This window comes from Siphateles boraxobius, unplaced genomic scaffold (genome assembly GCF_051911475.1).
Source record: "Siphateles boraxobius isolate OS27281-9 unplaced genomic scaffold, OSU_SipBor_1 17, whole genome shotgun sequence".
Classification (NCBI taxonomy): domain Eukaryota; kingdom Metazoa; phylum Chordata; class Actinopteri; order Cypriniformes; family Leuciscidae; genus Siphateles; species Siphateles boraxobius.
In genome coordinates this window covers 4,357,359-4,382,243 of record NW_027508777.1, presented here as the reverse complement: position 1 = coordinate 4,382,243, position 24,885 = coordinate 4,357,359, and the positions used below count along the sequence as shown (strand labels likewise).

The following is a 24,885-nucleotide window of genomic DNA, read 5'->3' as shown; positions in this document are numbered from 1 at the left end:
ACAAAGTTTGGTGTCAAAATGTGAAGGCATTGCAGAGATAAAGACTTATTAGTCATTTTGGCAACATGCCTCAACTTTGCTGCTGCGGTTTTACGAAAACGTTTCGTCTATCGTCACGAAATCCATAACTTTTAGTCGGCATAGTCTGGAGATGATATGATTCGATTTTGGTGAAAATCGGAAGTTCGAAAAAGAAGGTTTTGAAAGTAAATAAAGATGGCGGTCAGGAAGTTCGTCCAAATACGTCAAACTTGGTATCTATGTTCTCGGCATGACCCAAGGAATCTATTAAGACCAGTGTCATTACAAAAGGCATATTTTTTCAAAACTTATTAGCATTTTTGGAAATATAACTAACTTTTGACCAAAAGGTGGCGCTGTCTCAAAATCTTTTGAATACCTTCAGGGGATGGCAAATTCTGACTTTCATAATTTTACAGCAATGCATTTGTTAAGTATAGCATTTTACATCACAAAACTGTATTGAAGTCAATGAGAATTTCACATTTTGTTCTATTATAGCGCCACCAAGAGGCAAAATCCCACAATTTCTTTCATGTGTCCTAAGAATGAGGTCATACATCTGTGTACCAAATTTGGTGAAGATATCTCAATTCGCTTCGGAGTTATTGACATTTATATGAAAAACACATCAAAAATGACTGACACGTGACTTTGATTGAATTTTTCTACCCCTTACTATCAATATTTTGGCATTTGGGATATAAACCATAAATATGGTTAATAAGCTATGGTTCCAAACTTCTGACGGTGGTTTCGTCTCAATCGGACTAACGGTTTCGAAGAGATCGGCAAATGTTTTTTCAGTGCTAAATCACAACGCTACACAAACCGTGAGACAAAACCTAGCATGTTTGGTATCTGTGGACTCGGCAATGATTCAGGAACCTAACGACGTGACTCCCATGAAAATAAGTCAACCACAGCCAGAGTAATAAGCATTTGAAAAATAAAATGTACCACAAGGTGGCGCTGTTTCGAAACCTATCAGGCTCCTTCTGGGCATCGTACTGATGACCCATACCAAGTTTCGTAACAATTCATTCATGCGTTCAGAAAATACAGCATTTTAGCACATAATTCAAAATGGCTGACAGCCAAAATGGCCTATCTGGGAAAATTGGATATCACTCGACTCGATATGACGCCCTGAATCTAACGAGACCACTTTTATGATTTTTGGACAAACCATTCAGAAGTTATAAGCAAAAATAGCCATTTTCTGTATCTCCGGACCAGTAGGTGGCGCTGCGCCGAAACGCAGCATGTAGCCTCAGGTAATGCTTGTGATGACATGTACCAAGTTTGGTCTCAATACGATAAAGCGTTGCGGAGATACAGCCTTACGTCTGTTGTTGCAAGCGATACGTAAAATTTGCTTGTGCGTTTATCGAAAACGGTTTGACGAATGAACTTGAATTCCAAGATTTTTGGTCCCCACTGCCTGAAGATGATCTGGTGCAATTTTGGTGGAAATCGGACAAACCGTCTAGGACCAGTTCGAAAAAGTAGATTTTTTGAACATTTCAAAATGGCGGCCATATTTTTGTGACGGAAAATGACGTCATAGGGTGCAATCGAATCGCCATGAGCTCCGGAATCAGAGGATAAAAGAATTTTGTTGATAGGCCTTACGGCTCACAAGTTATTAGCATAAAAAAGTGAAATTTTGAACAGGTGGTGGCGCTAGAGGGAATGAGTTAGAGACACCAAAATTGGCGTATTTAATGTTGGTACTGTCCTCTATCAAAATGTCAAACCAAAACAACTTTCCCGCAAACGGTTCTATGGGCTGCCATAGACGCCCTGTCGGAATAATAATAATAATCATAATCATAATAAATATAGCTGCAAGCAGCCATTACTGGGGCCAAGCGCAACAAGCGGCAACAGATGCCATCATGGCTGGGAGTGGCAGACCAACTGCAGCAAGGAGCAATTAAAGACATTTTAAGAGAATTTTGGCAAAATTGCTGAAAAATCATATATACAGTAACTTTTAAAATTATTTAATGGTTTATCACTTTCGACAAATAGGTGGCGCAGTTATGAAATCGATTTGATGTGGTCAGAGTGAGGTGACAATGACACATACAAAGTTTGGTGTCAAAATGTCAAGGCATTGCAGAGATAAAGACTTAATAGTAATCTTGGCAACATGCCTCAACTTTGCTGCTGCGGTATACGAAAACGGTTTCGTCTATCGTCACGAAATCCGTAACTTTTAATCGACACGGTCTGGAGAAGATACGATTCGATTTTGGTGAAAATCGGACAAAAGGTCTAGGAGGAGTTTGAAAAAGTAGGTATTTAATGAAAATCAAGATGGCGGACAGGAAGTTTGGCTGACTTTGGCAAAATTGGTGTCTTTGTTTTCAGCATAACCCAAGGAATCAATTAAGACCATTAGTCATTACAATAGGCAAAGGAAAATTACTGTTGGAAAAAGCATCTTTTGCAGCGATTTTTGCTTGAGCAAATCAGTGAACACCCCAGACCACTCAGTGAGTTTCACGTCTTTGTAAACTAAAGTTTAATGCATTTATATGAACTATTGTTCCAATGCACCTATGAAACCATTGTATAGGTGTGGGGGTGCTAACACAAAAACCTAAAATTTTCGGGACAGCAGCATTTGTCCAAATTTTAATCTTAACCGTTCGATTTCATCAGAAACGATCTTAAAACAGGGCTTTACTTGTAAAACGCCGAACTTACCCTTTAAGTATAGCATTTTACATCACAAAACTGTCTTGAAGTCAATGGGAATTTCATGTTTTGTTCTATTTTAGCGCCACCAAGAGGCAAAATCTCACAATTTTTTCATGTGTCCTCGGAATGAGCCCATACATGTGTGCGCCAAATTTGGTGAAAATATCTCAATTCACTTCGGAGTTATAGACATTTATATGAAAAAACACGTCAAAAATGACTGACACGTGACTTTGATTGAATTTTACTACCACTTACTATCAATATTTTGACATTTGGGTATTAACATATCGTTAGCGAGCTATGGTTGCAAACTTCTGACGATGGTTTCGTCTTGATCGGACTAACGGTTTCGAAGATATCGACAAATGTTTTTTAAGCACTAAATCACAACGCTACACAAACCGTGAGACGAAACCTAGCATGTTTGGTATCTGTGGACTCGGCAAGGATTCAGGAACCTAACGAGATGACTCCCGTGAAAATAAGTCAAACACACCCAGAGTTATAAGCATTTGAAAAATAAATGTTACCACTAGGTGGCGCTGTTTCGAAACTTCTCAGGCTCCATCAGGGCAGAGGGAGCATGTGAAACCCGAGGGAGGGGTTCTAGCAGACCAATCACAGCGCTTGCATCCGCGTAGAATTGACGCGTTGTTACATTTTTGGAAAGGTGCACGTCAGGGTACGTCAAAGGGTAAGCGTAGGCCTGTCGCGATAATCAATAAATCAATTAATCGCACGATAAAAGAAAATGAGCTCGATAATTTTTCCGGCCGCGATAATTTCCATTTGCATGCTTGTTTTGTTCTCTCTCTCTCTCTCTCTCTCTCTCTCTCTCTCTCTCTCTCTCTCTCTCTCTCTCTCTCTCTCTCTCTCTCTCTCTCTCTCTCTCTCTCTCTCTCTCTCTCTCTCTCTCTCTCTCTCTCTCTCTCTCTCTCTCTCTCTACCAAAGAGACTGGATGTCAATATCAACGCTGACTGCCACACATTGATTTTCGAATGTTTTTTTTAAATTATTATTGTTTTTTTCCCACTGAGCTAATTTTCAATCGTATTTGATTGCAGAGCGCCGTAGCGCGTCCCTATCTCTCGCGCGCGCGCTCTTTCACCCTCATATGAGGCGCCGTCTAGGGCTTAAATCAAACTTAATTCACGCACACATATATGAAACACTTGCATACACATATATTAAGTAGTCAAACATACATGTATACTGCTGAATACTCAAACAAGTACATATGAAATGCACAACGACACACCTAAAGTCGCTCACGCACATACACGCAAACTCTACACACACGAGAACAAGATGCGCGCACACACAAACTCTCCACGCACATATGAGACGCGCGCACACACAGAGACGCGCGCACACACACAAACTCGCGCACACTCATATCAGACGCGAGTGCACGCACACACATACACACACACACAAACTCAATGAGACGGAGCACACACACACAAACTGTCCGCGCACATACTCATATGAGACGAGCACACACACACACAGACTAGTGCACATACTCATATGAGACACATGCTCACACAGTACATGATTCATATGATTCTCGGTGTGAACGGAAGTCACACATTGGTAAGTGCATTTTTTGTTAACAGAGACAGAGTCCATTGCTTTTATTGTTTTTGGTTGTTTTGTTAATTTAAATAGTCTTTAGAAATAAAAGTTTGATCTTTGAAAAGGTGTACCTGCATTATTATGCCATTATCATTATTTTAGATGAAAATGGTCTCAGAACGACAATATTATTGTTTATTATCAATATTATCGTTTATCGCAATAATTTCTTGGACAATTTATCATCCAGCAAAATTTGTTATCGTGACAGGCCTAGGTACGCGCGCTAAACACAGCCTACGACGTAGCTACGCCGTAAGTTCAACGCAGAAGTATAAATTGGGCTCAAGAGTGCAAGGGCTTTAGATACTGCTTTGGATGCGACTAGCTTAGTTAACTCTGTACATTGTTCGGTTCCGGCTGTAGAGCCCGTGCAGCAGGGCAATTGGGTGACCGTGAGACACTGTAGTCGTGGGACAAAACACCGCTCTTCCGTTCCGATTACAACATTAAACAGGTTCTCCCCACTCAGTGAAACGCCCACTGAGAATCCTGTTGAATGTGCCTTGGTTATTGGTGATTCTATTACACGGAACGTGAAAATAGAGACACCAGCCAATATAGTCACATGTTTGCTGGGAGCCAGAGCGCCTGACATCAAAGCAAATTTAAAGATGCTGGCTAATGCTAATCGAAAATTCTCTAAGATTATTATTCACATCGGCACTAATGATCAGGCTTGGGAGGGTTACTTTAAAAATGTATTCCGTTACAGTTACAAATTACTTCATAATTTGAAGTTCATAATTTCATAACATCATAAAGTATGATATTTTTTTTACTTTGAGCAATTCTGGAGCTAATTGACTCTTCTTAGGAGCATATAAAACAAAACAGCTCCTTGGAAAAAATGAAATGTAATATTGTAGTAGTTATAAACAAAGGTTTATTTTAGTTCAGATTAGTTTGAGGGCAGCAATTGTATTCATAAAGTCAAAATAAAACCGACGTAATGTTACTTGAAGGCATTATAGCCTACTATTCCTGCCAAACTTCCATGGTTGCAGTTAGTGTTACTACAGTTAATCCATGGTGAATGTTGCTGATCTGTGGACACTGGATAGTTAATTCATGGCACAATGTTTCTTCCTGGTTTCCACGTCAGTGCTCTTTGATCCGTTAATAACAGAGAAATGTGAATGTTTCTCACTAGATCTTGCAGGAGTCGCAGCGATGGTATTACTTCTGTGGCAAATTCTAATGCTTCCTTTACTGGATCTCTTATTAGCGCTGTGTAGTAACAGTGTCGCTTGATCAAGATCGGCTCGCGCTACTTTGGTCCAAACTGATAAACGGTCCATCTACCACACAATAACGAGCATTTTCGTTCCGCTTGCATTACGTTTGCCATTTGATGTTGGGCAATGTTGTGGTGGCTCAGGCGGATTATGAGCGCGCTTACCACGCGCAACACGCCTACATTTGAAATAACAAAATTTTGGTCAGCAGGAAAAATGGCCTAAGACCCCCCCCCCCCCCCCCCTCCCCCTCAAAATAAAAACTCCCCGGTTCTACACGATTCACGTAAATGACCCAATTGACCAAGAAAACGGCGATTGTCGCCGAAAAGCGACAAGTTTGCAGGTATGTCCACCAGTCGGAGATCACCAAAATGTGAACTCGCAAGTATGATGTCAGGCACTGTAATTTGCTCTGGCCCTCTTCCTGTTCGCAGGAGTGATGAGATACTTAGTAGACTGTCCTCACTCACTGGCTGGCTGTCTAAATGGTGTCCGCAAAATAATATAGAATTCATAGACAATGTGAAAAGTTTTTGGGGCTGACCTGACCTGTTGAAAAGAGAAGGTATTCATCCCTCCTAGGATGGTGCTGCTCTTTTCTCTAGTAATATGGCACATAGTCTTAGAGCTCAAACATTAATTGGGGCTCAGGTCAGGAAGCCGACAGACTGGCTACTCGCTGTGTGCTCATGTCAGCCACAAATAGAATATGCAGAAGGTAATACCACTAACTTGAAAAACCACATTAGCCGTTTTTACCCCGAGCTGTTAACGCCTGGCAGAGTCTGACTGCTTTAGAGTAAGCGGATGAGCTCCAACGTCACCTGAATCTGCAACCAAAAACAAATCATCCACCCGCCCCAATAATTTTCTCTGATTTAAGTATCTGTACCAAATACTGTCTGTACATACAGGCCTATTGCAATCCCTTGTATATCAATGGCAAGTTTTTCTTTTTGACCGGCATAAAATCGGAATATGTCAGACTGACCGGCTGGTCACCGGTCATGGCCGATAATGTGAAAATCGGCCAATTCCGATCACCAGCCGATCAATTAGTGCATCTCTACTGAGAAGTCTAGTTTTAAATATAATTCTTTTGAAGTGTTGGTGATTAATGTAACACTATCTAGTGTAAATGATAAACCACGTTTGAGATTTGTGCTGGCTACTGAATACAGGCCACCATTAGTGCTGCACGATTAATCATATCGCAATCATAATCGCGATGTCAAGCCTATGCGATTATATAACGCAAAATGCTGTGATTTTATATAAAATAGCCTAAACAGGGCTATTAATGCAATTAACGCAGCATCTGTTAATTTTTGTCATCATTTGGCTAATGTTACATGATCCCGCTCTTATTCGTGCAAATGCTTTTAAATCAATCATGCGCGACAAGACAAAAAAAGAGCGCTCTGCCTGTGAATGTCCGGACTGTGACTCACAGAAAGACGTGCGCCAGTATCATGTGTGCGCACAAGACAGCACGCCAGAATACAGTTCTCTTTAGCGCTTGAATGAACAATAACACACACAATTACGCCAAAATGTATTTTTGTCGAGTATCTTCATGATAACATAAGAGCAGTCTTATGATGAACGTAAAGAGTTGTGACTTGAGAGTATGATGCGGGTGTGAGATCCGCGTCTCTGTCAGCAGCAGCTGGTCTTAAAGGGACAGTACACAGTAGCCACTAATTATCTCTGTCGTTAAAGTTAATCAAAGAACAAAGGGAACAGAGAAAACACTCACTGCTCTTGACTAAAGAACTTTTGTAACTTTAATAAGGATTAGTCTATATATCGTTTAAAATTTATGCAGCACAGGAGACTGTTTGATAACTTTATTCAATTTCTGTGTATGTCCTACCTGTTATACAGGACGTTGTTATATTTTTTGAAGCCTAATAAATGTTTTTAAAAAATTGATAGCTTTCAATTGTAATGACGGAATCACTGTAATGTTTGATGGCTATAATTAATGTTCAAAATTGTGGGGGGAGGGGGGGGGGCATTTTTATCCAGACATCAATGGCTTATTGATCAATCATTATCAATCATTTAGTTGTTGTTGCTAGTTTGAGTTGAGAAATACACAGTTCAGCATTATCACTAATCTGTGTGTGCATTTTCCTTGAGAACCAAGCAAGTTGACTCATGAAACCATTTGTTTATTATATCGCAATCGCATATCGCAATCGGAATATTGACCTCAATAATCGCAATATGACATTTTCCCCAAATTGTGCAGCCCTAGCCACCATACAGACTTTATCAAAGAATTTGCTGGTTTTCTATCAGAGTTAGTACTGGCTGCAGATAAAGTCTAGCCTGGCAAGCCAGACCTACATCAAGATGTTAGGTCTGGGAACTCACAATTGGCATACCTCAATCCGAGGGGCAGGATAAACGGTTGTCTTTCAAATTCCCTCTGCATGCAATAGGACAGCGTCAGCGCTACAACCAACCAGAGCAACGAACGGTTGAGGCTGAGTGAGTCCCATGCGTTTTTCTACCAGCGGAGCTAGTTGATATATTAAACTTTTACTGTATCCGGTCGTCAAAACTCCGAACACATCTTCCTTTTTTAAGAATGACTTAAGTGACGTTCTCTTAACTCCTTAAGAATGACTTAAGTGACGTTCTCTTAACTCCAAGTCATCCAGAGTCGCGACCAAAGTCGATTCGAAAGACCGCTGTTCGCCAGCAGCATCTTCTTTGTTTTCAAGTAGCAGGGAAATCACCTATGGAAATCACGCGGAACCGACACAACTCTGCAGTCATTATGTTAAGCCCACCCACCAACTCTATACACGATGTGATTGGCCTGACCAGAGTTTGGTTTTTCCAGCTCGAATGCCAACGGAGAGTTGCTAGACCACACTTTGCTGCAAAAAAATGTTTGCTGCCGCTAGGGTGCGTCTAGATTTCTAGGCTAGATGAAGTCCTAATTGTTGGTGATTTTAATATACATGTAGATAATGAAAAAGATGTATTGGGATTGGCATTTAAAGACATTCTGAACTCTATTGGAATTCGACAACACATATCAGGACCTACTCATTGTCGTAATCATACTCTAGATCTTTTATCATCGCATGGAATCAATGTTGATGCCGTTGAAATTCTACAGCAGAGCAATGACAACTCAAATCATTATCTAGTCTCGTGTAAAATTTAGCCAAGGCTGCAAAGCCGACTCTGTGTTACAAATATGTTAGACCTATCACTTCTGCCACTTAAGATTGCTTTATTAATAATCTTCCTGATCAGTTTCATCATATCAGCAAACAGATAGCTTAGAAGAACTTGATATTTCCATGGAAACTTTTAACTCTCTCTTTTCCAGCATTTTAGACACAGTTGCTCCTTTGCGCTTAAAGAAGATGAAAGAAAATAGTCCAATGCCGTGGTACAACAAGCACACTCGGGCCCTTAACAGAGCAGCCAGAAAAATGGAGCGCAACTGGAAGAAAACAATACTAGAGGTATTTCGCATTTCATGGAAAGCAAGATTGCATATAGAGAGGCCATAAAAGCTGCTAGATCTGCTTATTTTTCAACCCTATTAGAAGAAAATAAACAAAACCCTACGCATTTATTTGAAACAGTGACTAAACTAACAAAAAATAAAGCTACTAGCCCAGACGTTTCCAAGCAGCACAGCAGTAATAAATTCAAGAACTTCTTTACTTACAAGATTGATAATATCTGGGAGAAAATTATAACTATGCAACTGTCTACTACAGCATTGCATTAGGCAGTGCATTGTAGTCTCCCTGAGGAAAAATTCGATTCATTCATTGCTAAAGGAGAGGAAGAATTTTCTAAACTCGTTAAATCATCTAAATCGACAACATGTATGTTAGACCCTATATCGACTAAGCTACTGAAAGAGATGCTTCCAGAGGTCATAGATCCTCTTCTTAATATCATTAATTCATCTTTGTCACATGTCATTTTTAATATGTACCAAAAACTTTTAAGCTGGCTATGATTAAACCGCTTGTTAAAAAAAACGCGACTTGATCCTTACAGAATTATTCAATTACAGGCTGATCTCAAATCTACCTTATCTGTCAAAGATACCAGAAAAGGCAGTATCTTCACAACTATGTTCCTTTTTAGAAAAAAATGATATCTGTGAGGATTTTCAATCAGGGTTTAGACCGTACCACAGTACTGAAACAGCTCTCATTAGAGTCACAAATGATTTGCTCATCATCCGATCGTGGCTGTATCTCTATTAGTGTTACTCGATCTTAGTGCTGCATTTGACAATATCGACCACAACATTCTTTTAAATAGACTTGAAAATTATTTTGGCATTAGTGGAATTGCAGTATTATGGTTTAAATCAGTGGTTCTCAACTCCAGTCCTCGGGACCCACTGCTCTGCACATTTTTTATGTCTCCTTATTTAACACACCTGATTCAGATCACCAGCTCGTTAGGAGAGACTCCTTGATCTGAACTGAATGTGTCAGATAAGAGAGACATACAAAATGTGCAGAGCAGTGGGTCCCGAGGACTGGAGTTGAGAACCACTGGTTTAAATCATACTTATCTGACCGTTATCAGTTTGTAGCAGTAAATGAAGAGATGTCTTATCGATCAAAAATTCAGTATGGTGTACCACAAGGCTCAGTACTAGGACCGCTGCTCTTCACTCTGTACTACTACAGGGTTTCCTGCAGCACTTTGAAACTAAGGCGCCCGCCTAATCAACACACGCCTGCCGCCTTAACTACGTTGTCAAAAAAAATTTATATGAGCGATATCCAACGAGTTACTCTGTCCTGTTTTCTCCCTTTCAATCTTTAAATATGTGATAAGCCTTCGTGTTCGCTTCAGTCTTGTTATCAGCGCGTTCTTCCACAGCGGCGCCAAGCACGTCAGAACAAACAGAAGACGTGTGTGTGTGTGTTCATCTGAGCCTCATTGGTCTGTCACTGCTCGTCAATGTCAGAATATTTGAGATGACCAATCAAATCAAAGTAGGCGGGTTTTATGTTTGCAGCGCGAATTTTAGCAGAGCGACTCATAGACAGGAGCGACTCAACGTGCTTCAGTTTACGGTCAGTCAAGTGCGAGATAAGATGCAAGTTGCTAAACTAAACATTTCCTATTTGACAGTTTTTTTTAGGTCATAAATGTTAAACGAATCACAAAAATAATCAGGCACACTAATAAACTTTTGTCTATTTTCGCCATTTTGAACTGAAAATAGACCACTATGTGACATGACTCATGTAATGTAGCGTTAGCCTAATAATTAGTTTACTGTCACTGTGAGGGGACAAGACACATTAACCAGGGTACCCGCGGGATCTTAAAAGCATAGAAAAATAATCTCAAATTAAGGCCTTAAAAGCCTTGAATTTGGTATACAAAGTCTTGGATTTCGTTACAAAGGTATTATATATTTTTTGCCTTTATTAGGATTTACTAGGATTAAGTTCATACCATAACAAAATTAACTGTTACTAAAAATTCATGCAACGTTGAGTGCACCTCGCTCTCCACGTCATAGCAGAAAGCGCGAAAGTGTGCGCGCCGTTACTATGGTTACTAGGCAAGTGAGTTACAGAACAAGATAGTAACGTTAGCCAAGTGTAGTTTGTCGTCTGTAATAGGAAAGTTTCAGTTTAATCCGCTGTGGCAACAAATGCCAGAATTCAATAATTTAACCCCCAAATCAGAGCTTTTCTGTTAAAAGAACTTGTTTTCTAACCGGTCTTTTCAATAGTAGCTGGCAACCATGCGCGCACGCTCTCTACACTGCTCAAGAAGTGCAGGTGATCTGAAAACACAGACAAGCTGGAGTTCAGAAATCTTCATTTGAGATTTTCAACTTAAATTGAAGTGTCATTCAGTCGGTCTATGTTCTGTCACAAGCCGCTTGCGCTGTTTGTGCTAACAAAATGCAGGTTGATATCCAGCAGTGTTTTTAATGTTGATGCAATGTTTCCCTAATATCCACATGATTTCAAATGTGACATTGATTTTATACAACAGTTAAAAAACAAAACAAAAGGGTAACATTAAGTGATTTACTACATTTAAAACAGTATAGTCAGGCTTATTCCTCTATTTTGCAATGAAATCTGTGGCTTTGAACGAATCGTGCGATTCAATGACTGACTCGATGACTCACACATAAATACAATGAGTTACTGCCAGCTACTGGCTGTTTTAATATAATATTTTATCAATATTAAACGATTTTTAACATTGCCTATTTATTGAACATTGGTTTAAGGAATTATTTCTATTTTAAAGGTATTACAAAGGTTAAAAAAATGAAATGGAAAAATTGATTAAAGGGGGCCAACATTGTCCCTTAATGGAAAAGGTGTGACTGCAGTGCGATTCTAAGTGGAAGAGGGGTACGGCACTCTAAAAAATTGGTTATGCAATTCCAAATCAAGCTAGAGTTCTTACCAGAACCAGGAAGTATGACCATGTTAGCCCGGTTCTGTCAACACTGCATTGGCTCCCTATTAAACATTGTATAAATTTTAAAATATTGCTGATCACTTACAAAGCACTAAATGGTTTAGCTCCCCAGTACTTGAGCGAGCTCTTAACGCATTATAGTCCTTCACATCTCTTGCAATCTCAAAATTCCGGCCAGTTGATAATACCTAGAATATCAAAATCGTCTGCTGGCGGTAGATGCTTTTCCTATTTAGCACCAAAACTTTGGAACAATCTTCCTAACATTATCCGGGAAGCAGACACACTCTGTCAGTTCAAATCTAGACTAAAAACACATCTCTTTGGCCTTGCACACACATAACACATCATAGACTTCTATAATTAAATGTTAGGCTGCATAGTTTAGATCAGCCGGAACTGGGAACACTTCGCATAAATCCTGATGTACTTGGTTCATCATAAGAAGGATGGCGTCTACGCTAATATTAGTCTCTCGGGTTATCCCGAGGTTTTCCGCAGTCCGCCGTATCCAGATTTGATGAAGGACCAGTGCCTGGACACGACGACAACGCAGTCCTGAAGTGTCAACTTGTCTCTCCCATGTGAAGGCCTCCTTCCCTTTACCTCTGTACAGATAAAACGTTGTCGGGATAATTCCGTTTTATGTGGCTACGCAGACGCGACAAAAAAAAATCTGTATTATACATTTTTAAGCCAGGCAAGTCGACTGAACACATGATGTGTATGTGCGCGCCGTCTGCGTTTTCGCAGGTTTGAGTTTTTGAGGTTTGCGCAGAGATAATGGATAATCTTTTGCACATTCGAATCTATTTCAAGGAGTGCGTTCTCGAGACACCAGGCACTGTTTTATGCGGATGGGCGGCCGGAGCGTGTTAAGGGTTTTTCTGTTAGAACGGTGTCGTGTTAGCAGCCCCTAAGTAATTAACTAATGATCTTCGCAACGGAAGTGAATCAATTAAAACTAACTTTAGCTGGACAATAATTTTATCCTAGAGCTGTGGTAAAGCCGAAACAATAGAAATTGCCGTAACAGATTATCACTGTAAAGCTGCTTTCAAACAATCCATACTGTTAAAAGCGCTTTATAAATGAAGGTGACTATTAAATGAGCCCCGGGGCTAAATTATGAAAGACGGGAGTATCAATAATCTCCAACGCTATCAGTTCTGCTGCCAGTACTGTGGAAATTAAAGGGGACATATCATGCTTTTAAATCGTTCCTTTTTACATATAAATCATACATTTGTGGTCTATATAAAGCGGCACTGCAATGCTTGGGTCTGAATTCCTCATTATTAAAGCTCCACAGGCCCCTTTTCTACCCCTTTTCTGATGTGCGTCTGAGAGCAACTCGTTTTGGTGCGGTCTCTTTAAATGCAAATGAGACACTAATACCCCGCCCCCTCTCCAGGTTGCAGAGGTGACACTCGTTTCAACTCCACCCCATACCTATTTTTGTAGTTTGATAGCAGAGATACGATTATCTAGCGGCACAGAAACTTTTTATTCACACGTTATTAACAAAATGTCAACAACGGAAGACTTGTCCATCAAGCCTTACATGTTCGAGCCAGAGCCTGAATAAGTAGTTATCCTTGAAGTGCTTCGTTCGTGCACACAAAAATTACTTTACCCACAGATGTAGGTACATTTCCATGAAAAATAAAACTCAACCAGGCACTTCGAAGAGGTTCTGATGCTGGGAGACGGTGTAATGAAATTGTGGGTCAATCCAACAACCGAACATTTTGACTTACTACTTGTAACTTCTGCATCCTTGAGCTTGTACTACAAAATCGCAGGGAGAAATAAAAATGGCGGATTGCTCGAAGTGTTGGGCCGGGAGTCGATGTCCTTATTTGGCAGTTCCGCTGCAAATACTGTGACGTAATTGTTCAAAAAACGGAACAGGTTGCAAAATATGACCAAAACAGCATATAAAGATATCAACGAAGCACCTGAAGAGACTAATTTCAACTTTCTGTACTTATAAACACTCCAAATATACAACAAAATGCATTTACGGGCTAAAAAAGTGGATTTAGCATGATATGTCCCCTTTAAGAAAATACACGTGCGATTTATTATTGCTATGTAGAAGTTATCTTGCAAATTCTATCTTGGCAGCCGTTTATATGTGCGATAATATTAAACCATTGGTCTGTGATGTATTTTTGCTATTTGCAATCCAGAAGAGAGAGATCTCTCTCATGCGGGGCTACAGTGCAGACAACATTACAACACCTGCTTCATAGTGACGATGGCAGAGAGAACTAAAACTAAAAGTTTAGTATGGTTAAACTTTAGGGCTGTGATAAAAATCTAATTTGATTTTCTTCCAAGGATTATAAAAACAAGATATGAGGTAAAACTTTTAAAAACTAGCGCAACTTCCTTTACTTCACAGCAGCGCTCATTCGTTCCTCCCTAAAACCCAAACTTAATGTCAGAATCAGCACAATCTAGGATTGTTGTAAATAAAAACGGAAAATGTACTGGTAATTTTCTGCCAGAACATTTTTATGGAAATTTCCATTAACCCTTAAAACACAACCATTAGGTTTCAAATTACAGCAATGTGTAAATTACTGCAAATTAGTTTTGCAATGTGCAAATTAGGTTGCAAATTACTGCAATGTGTAATTCAAAATACAGGTAAAACACCAGTACATTGTGCTCTATTTTTACTTTATTTTTCCAATTAAATCTACTGGGATATACTTTAGTGTATGCAGTTCGCTGCAGATATGGTTAGCTAGCTCTGACTTCTAGTAGATCTCAGACCATCCAATCAGAGGACGTGAAAATGCTGCTAGATGGCCCTGGAGCAGTCAAATCAAAATCTGATTGGCTGATTAAATCTGACTGATTATCTGATTGGTTAAAGCAACAGTTTCATTGCCATTCATTTTAAGCTAGAGGCGCCCACACTATCGATTCTGAAGGCATCAAGGCAGATTTCTTTGACCCTGGCAACACATGATGGCTGAAATATGATTGGATAAAATCTCTAACATAAACATAGACTACTGGAAGCAGCGCAACCAAGAGAAAAGCTATGAAATTAAGAGAATGGAGTATTGGGAATAATTTAATTAGTGGTCGACCGATATGGGTTTTTTGATGGCCGATGCCGATGCCGATATCTTTGAGAGCAGGGTGGCCGATGGCCGATATAAAGCCGATATTTATATATATATATATATATATATATATACACAGACTGATTCATGTTTCATACTGGTCACACAAATTTCAGTTCAGTTAGAACCAGATGCATATTTGTATTGATGATTCTAATTTGATTATTTTGTATCAAATTGTTGATATTTGTGTTTTGAAAGTTTTTGATTGATGTTTGACTCCTAACCAATTTTCTACATTAAAATTGTCTTTTTGTCTATTTGGGCTAGTAAAATCCATTTCGGGCTACCAAAATCTGAAGAGTGCCTGCCCGAAGGGCTACCAGCGATTTTCAAATTTTGCGAGCCCTGACACTGTAAGTAATGTATTTCATCTTAAAACTACTTTTTAAAACGTTAATTGCAGTTTCATTCATTATGAATAATCACAGTGTTTTTACTTAGTTTACATATTGTTTTCAGAGTCCGTCATGTTCAAGCCCCGTATGTAGGATGTCAAACTGACCGACCCACTCAGACAAATAATGTTAAACTGTTAGCAAATTATAGGATGATTACGCAACAATAACCCATTTTCAAGTGTCTCGGGTTACAAATGACATTTTAATTTAAAATAGTTTCACACTTTCCATGTGGCCACGGGCTGATCCATTCTTAGTTGTTGTGGTGATGGTTAATTTTCTTCTGATTCCTCATTGGATTCCGGCTCAAACATATACGGTTGTATCATTGCAAGAGCCATCGCCTCGCACGAAGCAATCGGCAGCACCCGCTACTAATGTAAACAGTTCCCCAGAATCCGCACATGTTCTGTCTAGGGGGCATTAATAATTTATGTGTAAGCACTGACGTTAGCCAATCATAACAGTAGGTGTTAACACCGAACTCTTAAAGGGGAAACACCCCCAAAACAGACTGTTTGAATCAGAGGATGGGAAACAGGGTGGGTAAAGGTCATTAAATCACTCAATTTTAAACGTTTTTGTCCAAAAAACTATAGTAATACTATAATTGCACCTAAGGGAACATAATAAAACAAAAAACAAAACCATGTCATGATCCCTTTAACAGTTCAGTGTTGTCTTGTCAGTGATTCTGATTCTGTTTAGGCCAGCAGAGAAGGCCTTCCACCACTGATATACAAAAATAACCTTTAAGAATAGCGTTGTACCAGATTGATAAGCAGTATCGGTAAGAGTAGTTAAAACCTCAAAGATAGTTAAAACCTCAAAGATACACATCCCTAGTGACCAATTTCTGATAATGATTCATGTAAGTTACAGTCAGATGCAGTGGCGCAAAAAGTGTGTATGCGCTATATGTGGCGCATAGGGGCGCCAAAGCGATGGTTAAAAAAATAAAAAATAAAATCTAATTTGTATAAGTTATATAAATGTATATAAAAGTTATACAAGTTAAACATAAAAAAGTTATACAAATTTTAGAGGACTAACAGGCTAGAGTAGGCGCCGGCGCCCTCATAAGATTCCATCATAGAATTTATTTTGACATAGAAGGGTAATATACCGAGCGCTTGTATATCGGGGGCGCGTGAGCGCTGAGTGAGCAGCACAGTAGTGAGTTATCGTTGAAACTCAAAAAAGCTGTCGGGGGCTAAAAAAATGAAAAGAAAGAGGGAAAAGGAGATGGCATGTCAAGGGATGCGACAGCAGCTAAATAAGTGGATGGTGAAAGGCAACAGGTAGGATTTAAAGTGTGACTTCTTTGCTAGGAGGAGGCTTGCAAATATTCATGTTAACAGACTAACGTTTGCAAACACTGGGAATGTAGCAGCCAGAGCTACTGTAGCTAGCTTACAATATGCAAAACCGAGGTTGCTGACCTAAAAGCTGAAAAATATAAGGCAGCATGTAAAATAAATTACAAGAATCTGGAAAACAACTAATGCAATATCTCTGGTTTACCATGGAATCATCCGTAGATTTGCTACCAAGCTTGGAGGCTTGCATATAATGTTAACAGACTGGCAAGTGTTTGCTAATGCAAAATTATATTGCTGATATCTACATTTAGATTTTGGTTAAACCCTATGGTACCAATCCCATGCATGACATATCTCAATTTTATTAAAATAAAATAACAACTGGTAAATATAAGTTAGCATGCACAATAAATGACTAGAAGCTGGAAAAAATTATTTATGCCATAAAGCTGGTTTATCATGGAAACTCATGTTAGCTGTGCTGTCAGACATACAGGCTATAGTTACATCTGCTGGGTGACATGGAAGCTGTAATTAGGGTCACATCTCTCTCTCTTTAAAGATCTGTGCTATATATATATATATATATATATATATATATATATATATATATATATTGTTTATTCTGTAACTTTTTATTTGTTAACATTGTTAATATAGGCTATGTGTGTGTGTGTGTGTGTGTGATATATATATATATATATATATATATATATATATATATATATACACATATATTAACAATGTAACAATTAACAGCAACAATTTTGGCGCCCCCTCAATCGCCAAAATTGTTGCTGCATACCCCTCTAACAATGGGTAGTTGCGTTCAAAATCGTTTATTGCGTATTCTGTCAGTAAATCAAACTGACTAAACGGTCAACTTCACAATGTTTCTCTTAGTTGGATAAAAAAAAATAATTATAAAATTAAGAGTCACATATGAAAAAAAAAAGATTTCGGATCGGAGGACCGCGTCAACTGTTTTCACAAATCATGTCTATGACATTACAGCGCACTGCGTTTTTATAGCCATATGTTATCTGAATTTCAAACCACAAACTAACGTTATCTTTACTGCGGTCTGGGACTGGAGACTTTAACTTACTTCAGTGTGGATAGATGAGGATCTGATGGCACATTGTCTGCGTCTTCATGTCCATTTCTCAGGGAATCAACACTGAGAGGACAGTAAGTTAACGTTATATGTCATAAAATAAATAAAACTCAAATAAAATACTAATCTCTCTATTATACCTGCAGATGATTTTGAGTTCCTCCAATGTCTTGGGCTCAATGCCCATCTCTTCAATGAACTCCACATCCTCAATCTCTGGGCCTGAGTTACAGTATGAATACACCTCCGGATTTAACACATCCAGCCATAAATCTCTAAACGTGCCAATATGAAAGTCGTTAGAGTTTACGTTAATGAATTCATAAGCAGGCACGTTTTCAATTCGATTTTCTTCGCTCATCAAACTACTTCCTTCCGCCATAACAAGCAATGTATCGACATCGCAAAGGACCTTCTTCTGTGGATTTACCAGGGATTTCTTCTTCTTCTTCTTCTTTAAGAGTTTTATGGCGGTTGGCAAACCAGCTAAAAAGGTGCATTTACCGCCACCAACTGGACAGGAGTGTGAAGCGTCAATAGCGTTAAGCAACTTATCCAAAAAAAAAAAAAAAAAAAAAAAAAAAAAAAAATCTATTTAACTATATCCTGTCAACCAATCCTGTTTCCCTTAGATATCTTATTAAAGCACTATACACCCTTTTCTCTTTCTGTGCGTTTTGAAATATGCTATCTAATGTCAACGTATTAATACCTAAGTATTCTAATATTTCTATTAAATTGCTTCTTTCTCTATTGTATCCTGAACACTGAATCAACACATGTTCAACTGTTTCTGACAATCCACATTTATCACAATTCCCCGATTCTCTTTTCCCAATAATAAATAATGAGTAATTAAGTCCTGAATGCCCTATTCGAAGCCTAGATATAATAGAATCTTCCTTTCTGCTTCCGTATTTCTTTCTCTCAACCCCAACTTTGTTTTGAATTTTATACAAATGTCTACCTTTTGTCTCCTTATCCCATTTCTCTTGCCAGATCTTATTTAGAGCAGATTTTATTAATACTTTAACTTCAGTTTTACTCAGAGATACATTAATGTCTATTACATTACGTTTTAAAGATCTCTTTGCCAGCTGATCCACCTCCTCATTACCCTCTACTCCCACATGTGCTGGAACCCAAAGAAATGAAATACTTACTCCTATTCTGTATATTCTGTACAAGTTTTGTAACACTTCATACAAAATATCCTGCCTAGAGGCTGACTTTCCACTATTTATACTCATTAAAACTGAATAGGAGTCTGAACAAATCACTACATCCATTGGTCGAACTTCTTCCACCCATTGAAGTGCCATTAAAATCCCAATCATTTCTGTTGTATATACCGAAACATAATCTGTAATTCTCTTTTCAATACTATATTTAAAATGAGGAATGTAAACTGCTGCTGCTGTATGTCCATTGTCTGGGTTCTTAGATCCATCCGTAAATATCTGGATACTATTGAAATATTCCTGATTTAGATGCTGTTTCACCACTATATTCTTTGTTATGTATATTTCCTTTATTTGCATCTTTTCTTTCAATGTTAAATCTACATATGGTTTAGGGAAAAGCCATGGTGGTATAGAAGGTATTACCAGTGTGGGACTAATATTTATATTACTTATTTCTATGTTCTGGGCTTCTTTTTCTACATTCCATCCAAAACTTTTTATTTCTCCTTTTCCATACTCCCAGCACTTTTCTAGGACCTTCTTCACTGGATGATTCTCTTTGTGTCCCTTTATATTACTCCAATATGACATTTTTAATTGTAACCTCCTAACATCCAGAGGCATTTCTGCCATTTCTACCTGCATTGCTGGAATAGGGGATGTTCTGAATGCCCCACAACTTATTCGTAAAGCTTGCGACTGGATAATATTTATTGTCTTTAACCTGGATGCTGATGCTGAGCTATATACTATGCAACCGTAATCTATTACTGGTCTGATTATTGCACAATATATTCTTTTTAATGATTGCCGACTTGCACCCCAATCTACCCCTGCCAGACATCTTAAAACATTTATTCCTTTTTTACATTTATCAATTATTTTCTTTATGTGACTGTCAAATTTCAATTTTGAATCCATCCACAACCCCAAATATCGAATTTCCGATACTTGCTCCAAAGTTTGATCATATAGTTTTAATTTTATTTGTGGGCTACTCTTCTTTTTTGAGAAACAAACAACTTGCGTTTTTCCTACTGACAATTTGAAACCCCATTTGTTTACCCATTTTTCCACTTCCTCTACTGCTCTCTGCATGCTTTTCTCAACAAATTTAACATTCCGTCCTCTTTTCCACATGGCTCCATCGTCTGCATAGAGGGATTTACCTATTCCTTGTCTTACCTGAGAAAATATATCATTTATCATTATATTAAACAAAATGGGGCTACAAACACTACCTTGAGGAGTACCGTTATCTATTGTATATATTTTTGAATAACTTGAACCGATCTTGACCTGTATTGTACGCTTGAAAAGAAAATCCATTATCCAATTATATAACCTTCCTTTAATACCTATTTTATCCAACTTAATTAATAATCCCTCCTTCCACAACATGTCGTATGCTTTTTCCACATCAAAAAACACTCCAACCAATACTTCTTTATTTACAAAGGCTTTTCTAATTTCTGATTCTAGACATATGATAGCATCCATTGTATTACGACCCTTTCTAAATCCACTTTGATGTGGGCATAAAAGATTTTTATTTTCTATTATGTAATTTAATCTAGCTATTACCATTCTTTCCATGATTTTACACAAGTTTGATGTTAGTGCAATTGGTCTGTAGTTAACTGCTCTGGAATGATCTTTCCCAGGCTTAGCTATTGGAACAACTACTCCATGTTTCCAGGAAGAAGGGAGTTTTCCTGTCTCCCATATTTTATTGAACAAATTTAATATTAAATTCAATGATACATCTGATAATTTCTTTATCATCTCATTACATATTTCATCCTTTCCTGGAGATGAATTTCTTAAACCTATAAGTACCTGTTTTAGTTCATACAATGTAAAAACTTCCTCCATAGTACTTTCAGAGGGCCTTCTTTGGACCATGATATTAGGATTTTCTCTTATCGTTTGCTCTCTTATCCTTCTCATTTCCTCTGATATATTACAATTACTGTGAATCTTTACAAATGCTTTTGCTAATACCTCTGCTTTTTCACTTTCAATAGTTATACATTTATCCTCATCTATTATTACAGGTATATTCCTATTAAATGTATTCCCTCCCATTTTCCTAATCATACCCCATAATTCTCTTATATCTACACTCTCCCCAATTTCATCACAATATTGTCTCCAGTAATTTCTTTTAGCAGATCTAATTACTTTTCTAACCGCTGCCTGAGATCTCTTATATTTTATTACATCCTGAAATGAATATGTTTTCTTGACATTTTTAAACGCTTTATTTCTAACTGATATTACTTCACTGCATTCCTCTGTCCACCATGGTACATTTTTTCCTTTTCTTACTCCTAAACTTTTCCCAATTACCTCCTCAGCTGTACTACAAATGATCTCAATAATTGTATTATTTAATTCCTCTGGTTCTTGGTTATCAATTATCATTCCTAACATTTTAGCCTCACTTACTTCCTTAAACTTTTCCCAGTCTGCTGTTTTAAATTTCCACCTGGGGATTTCCTGTTTTATATTTTGTTCCACTTCTATACCTACTACACATCTGATGGGGTAATGATCACTACCTATTGTATTTTGATCAAGCACTTCCCATTTGCATTGTCTTGCCAGACTTTGAGACACTATAGTTAAGTCTATTACTGACTGATGACCTCTTGCAACATCTATCCTAGTTGCTCTTCCATCATTTAAACACACTAGATCATTATCATCTAAAATATTTTCCACTATTTTTCCATTATGATCATTAACTTCACTACCCCACATCGTATTATGTGCGTTAAAGTCACCACACCACACTAATTTAAAACTTCCCTCACCACAAGCTTTTTGTCTTAAATCTTCTTTAAGCCTATCACATGGATTATAAAAATTAATTATTCGTATTTTCTGATTTTTTGTACATACCTCCACCACTATCGATTCAACTTCTCCATTCACATCTATCTCCCGAAATTCGATTTCTTGTTTAATTAGAGTTACTACACCACCACCATTTATTATTTTCCTATCATTACGTAATACTGTATATTGGGGAACGACAAATTTTAAATGAGGTTTTAGCCAAGATTCTTGTATGCAAATAATATGAGGTTTTTCTTCATATCCATCAATATATTTTTTAAATTCTTGCCCATTTGATATTAAGCTTCTTGCGTTCCACTGCAATATTATCAGTACCATTATACATCTCCACATGCAGCCTGCGAGTTTGTTATTTGCATCTTTAATTTCTCATTTACCTGTTCAACTGTTAATCCCTCTGCCTGCAAGTACTTTTCTGCTGCTCTAATTATTATTCTTATTCTCTCTGTTCGGCTTTTTGTTTGTGCTGAGCAATTTATTACATCCGCCATAAAGGTGATAAGTGCCAGTTTGTCTACATTGATAAAGTTAGTAGGTCTACTTATTTCCTCTTGGGTCTGCCTCTGTATTCTTTGTTCATCTTCACTCTGTTGTGCATTCCTTTGTTCTGTTCCTTTGACTCTTTGTATGGCCTCAGCGTAACTTATTCCTTCTGTAATTTTAACATGTTGTATCTTGACAGCATTCTTCCTCACCTGACAACCTCCATATGCCGCACTATGCTCCTCTCCACAGTTACAGCACTTTAGTTTCGCTCCTTCTTCACATTTCCCATACTCATGATTACCACTACATCTTGTACACCGTTGTCTCCCTTTACACACCGATGCCACATGTCCATATTTTTGACACTTGTAACATCTCAATGGAGGAGGGGTGTATAGTCTTACTGAATAACTCATAAATCCTAGAAACACTCTTTCTGGCATTTTAACCTCGTCAAAATTCAGCATCACCGACAAGCTATCCATTTTCTCCTTATTATTGATGTACTTTAGTCGTTTGACTTCAATCACTGAGGCGCCTGATATGCTTTTTTTGATTACCTCTTCAGACATACTAGTTGGAATTCCTGTGATCACTCCTCTCATCCATTTTTTCTCTCCCATTACAGAACAATTTACTTTTTGTCCCATCAAAGTTTTTAGCCCTAGAGCTTTCTTTTGTTGATTGCTATCTTTACAGACCAGCATCAGTTTACTTTCCTGTAATCTCCTAGCATTCTCTATATCTCCAATCGTTTCTTTCAACGCCTTTGACAGTTTTAAAGGATTCAAAGAGCTTATATCCCCTGTCATGAATTGTATCATTACCTTATATTCCTCTTTCCTCCTTCTCGTCATATGGTTTTCTCTCTCACTATCCGTACCCGATACTTGATTAACACTCTTCTTCCTTTTCCGATTTTCTACTAAATTCCATTCATTTTGTTTACAACCTTTAATCCCACCGCCAGTATCTTCTTCCATCTCTGGATCACTTCCGGAACTACCGTCACTTCCTTCCATCAACGCTCCAGTCACTGCCCAGTGTTTGCCAACCTACCCCGGCCCAATGTCTCTTCCTTTAGGCCTCCCTCCAGCCTGTCAAGCTACTGATGTCATAGCATGGGACACACAGGTTTTCCGGCGCACCTACCAGGGATTTACTACTGGCTGCTGCTCATGGGTGCTGCTGCTGCTTCCTTCTTCTTCTTCTTTTTCTTTTAATGGCGATTAACTCCTTAGGAACATTATCGCCACCTACTGTACTGAAGTAGACACTAGACCCGTGTCATATAAATGTTGTGCTCTGTATGTCTGTCCATTAAGCCTTTTCCTAAATTATCTTCATTCTTCATTATGTCCTCCCCTTTCTTAAAGTTATTAAATTGTGTATCACGATATATTTACTACATATAAAAAAGCACATGCCATACATTTCCAAATACACCACACACATCGCATAATCCATTTTCATGTAAATCCATAAGTGCCCATGTTGATTTCAATTGTGTGTTAATCTTCTAGACAGCAATACTTCTTCTTTTCTATTATCTCCCTGATAATTTAACGTCCCTACTGTCTGTGTAATACTATAACACCATCTCCCTGTGTTACTACTGCCCCATCTAATTTGCCACTTATTCTTATTCATTAGGCTACCTTTTTCTTTTAAAATCGATTTGCCTCTTGTTCCTCCATAGGTAGCCTACTTTAACATCCACCTCTATCTTGCTTTTTTTTGTTTGTTTATCAGCACTCTCATTCATAGTTCGAATTACAGGGACAGAAATATCAGTTTTGGGGGGGTCAGATAATTTTTCTGATATTGTGAAAAAATATAATTACAGTTACAATACAAGTCAACTCATATTTTTACTGTAGGAACATTTTAATGTAAAGCGATTTCAGACACCCCTATTGTGGACCGTACCATTTTTAACCACCGTTGCTTGGAGACAGAGAACGGTTTGCTGCTGCTAAATGTAAGTTGCGTTGCCATCTGACGTCTAGCTTGTTGATTTTACAACCTTAATTTATTAACGTGTTTTGTTCTTTCGTAGCTCATGTCACGTCTTCATTAATTGAATTACCGGCCACTTACCTGCTACTTTCCCACTGAGGCTAGTAAAGTGGACCTTGGTTAGTTAGCAAGGTTAGGTAGCAAGATAATTCTCTATTTAAATCAAGCTTTACATTGTGGTGAGGTAAAATCAGGGGCGGATCTACAAACAACATTGTTAGTGAAAGTGAAAGTGACACATGATGGTCAAGTATGGTAACCCAT

At 38.2% G+C, this 24,885-nt stretch overlaps 1 protein-coding gene across 2 annotated transcripts in view; it reads right to left on the bottom strand.

Annotated features, from left to right (window-relative positions):
- The window catches only part of snapc3 (small nuclear RNA activating complex, polypeptide 3), a 172,673-nt gene extending 148,852 nt beyond the window's left edge, over window positions 1–23,821 (bottom strand). The window contains exons 1-2 of one of the 2 annotated variants that reach the window (XM_077232365.1): window positions 18,208–23,821; window positions 18,059–18,130 (exon numbers count right to left, since the gene is read on the bottom strand). In XM_077232365.1, the coding sequence (XP_077088480.1) occupies window positions 18,059–18,130; window positions 18,208–18,449 (314 nt within the window). In that variant the 5' untranslated portion in view covers window positions 18,450–23,821. The remainder of the gene's footprint in view (window positions 1–18,058; window positions 18,131–18,207) is intronic. The other variant, XM_077232366.1, reaches the window with a different exon arrangement.
- Between the last annotated feature and the right edge of the window lie 1,064 nt (window positions 23,822–24,885).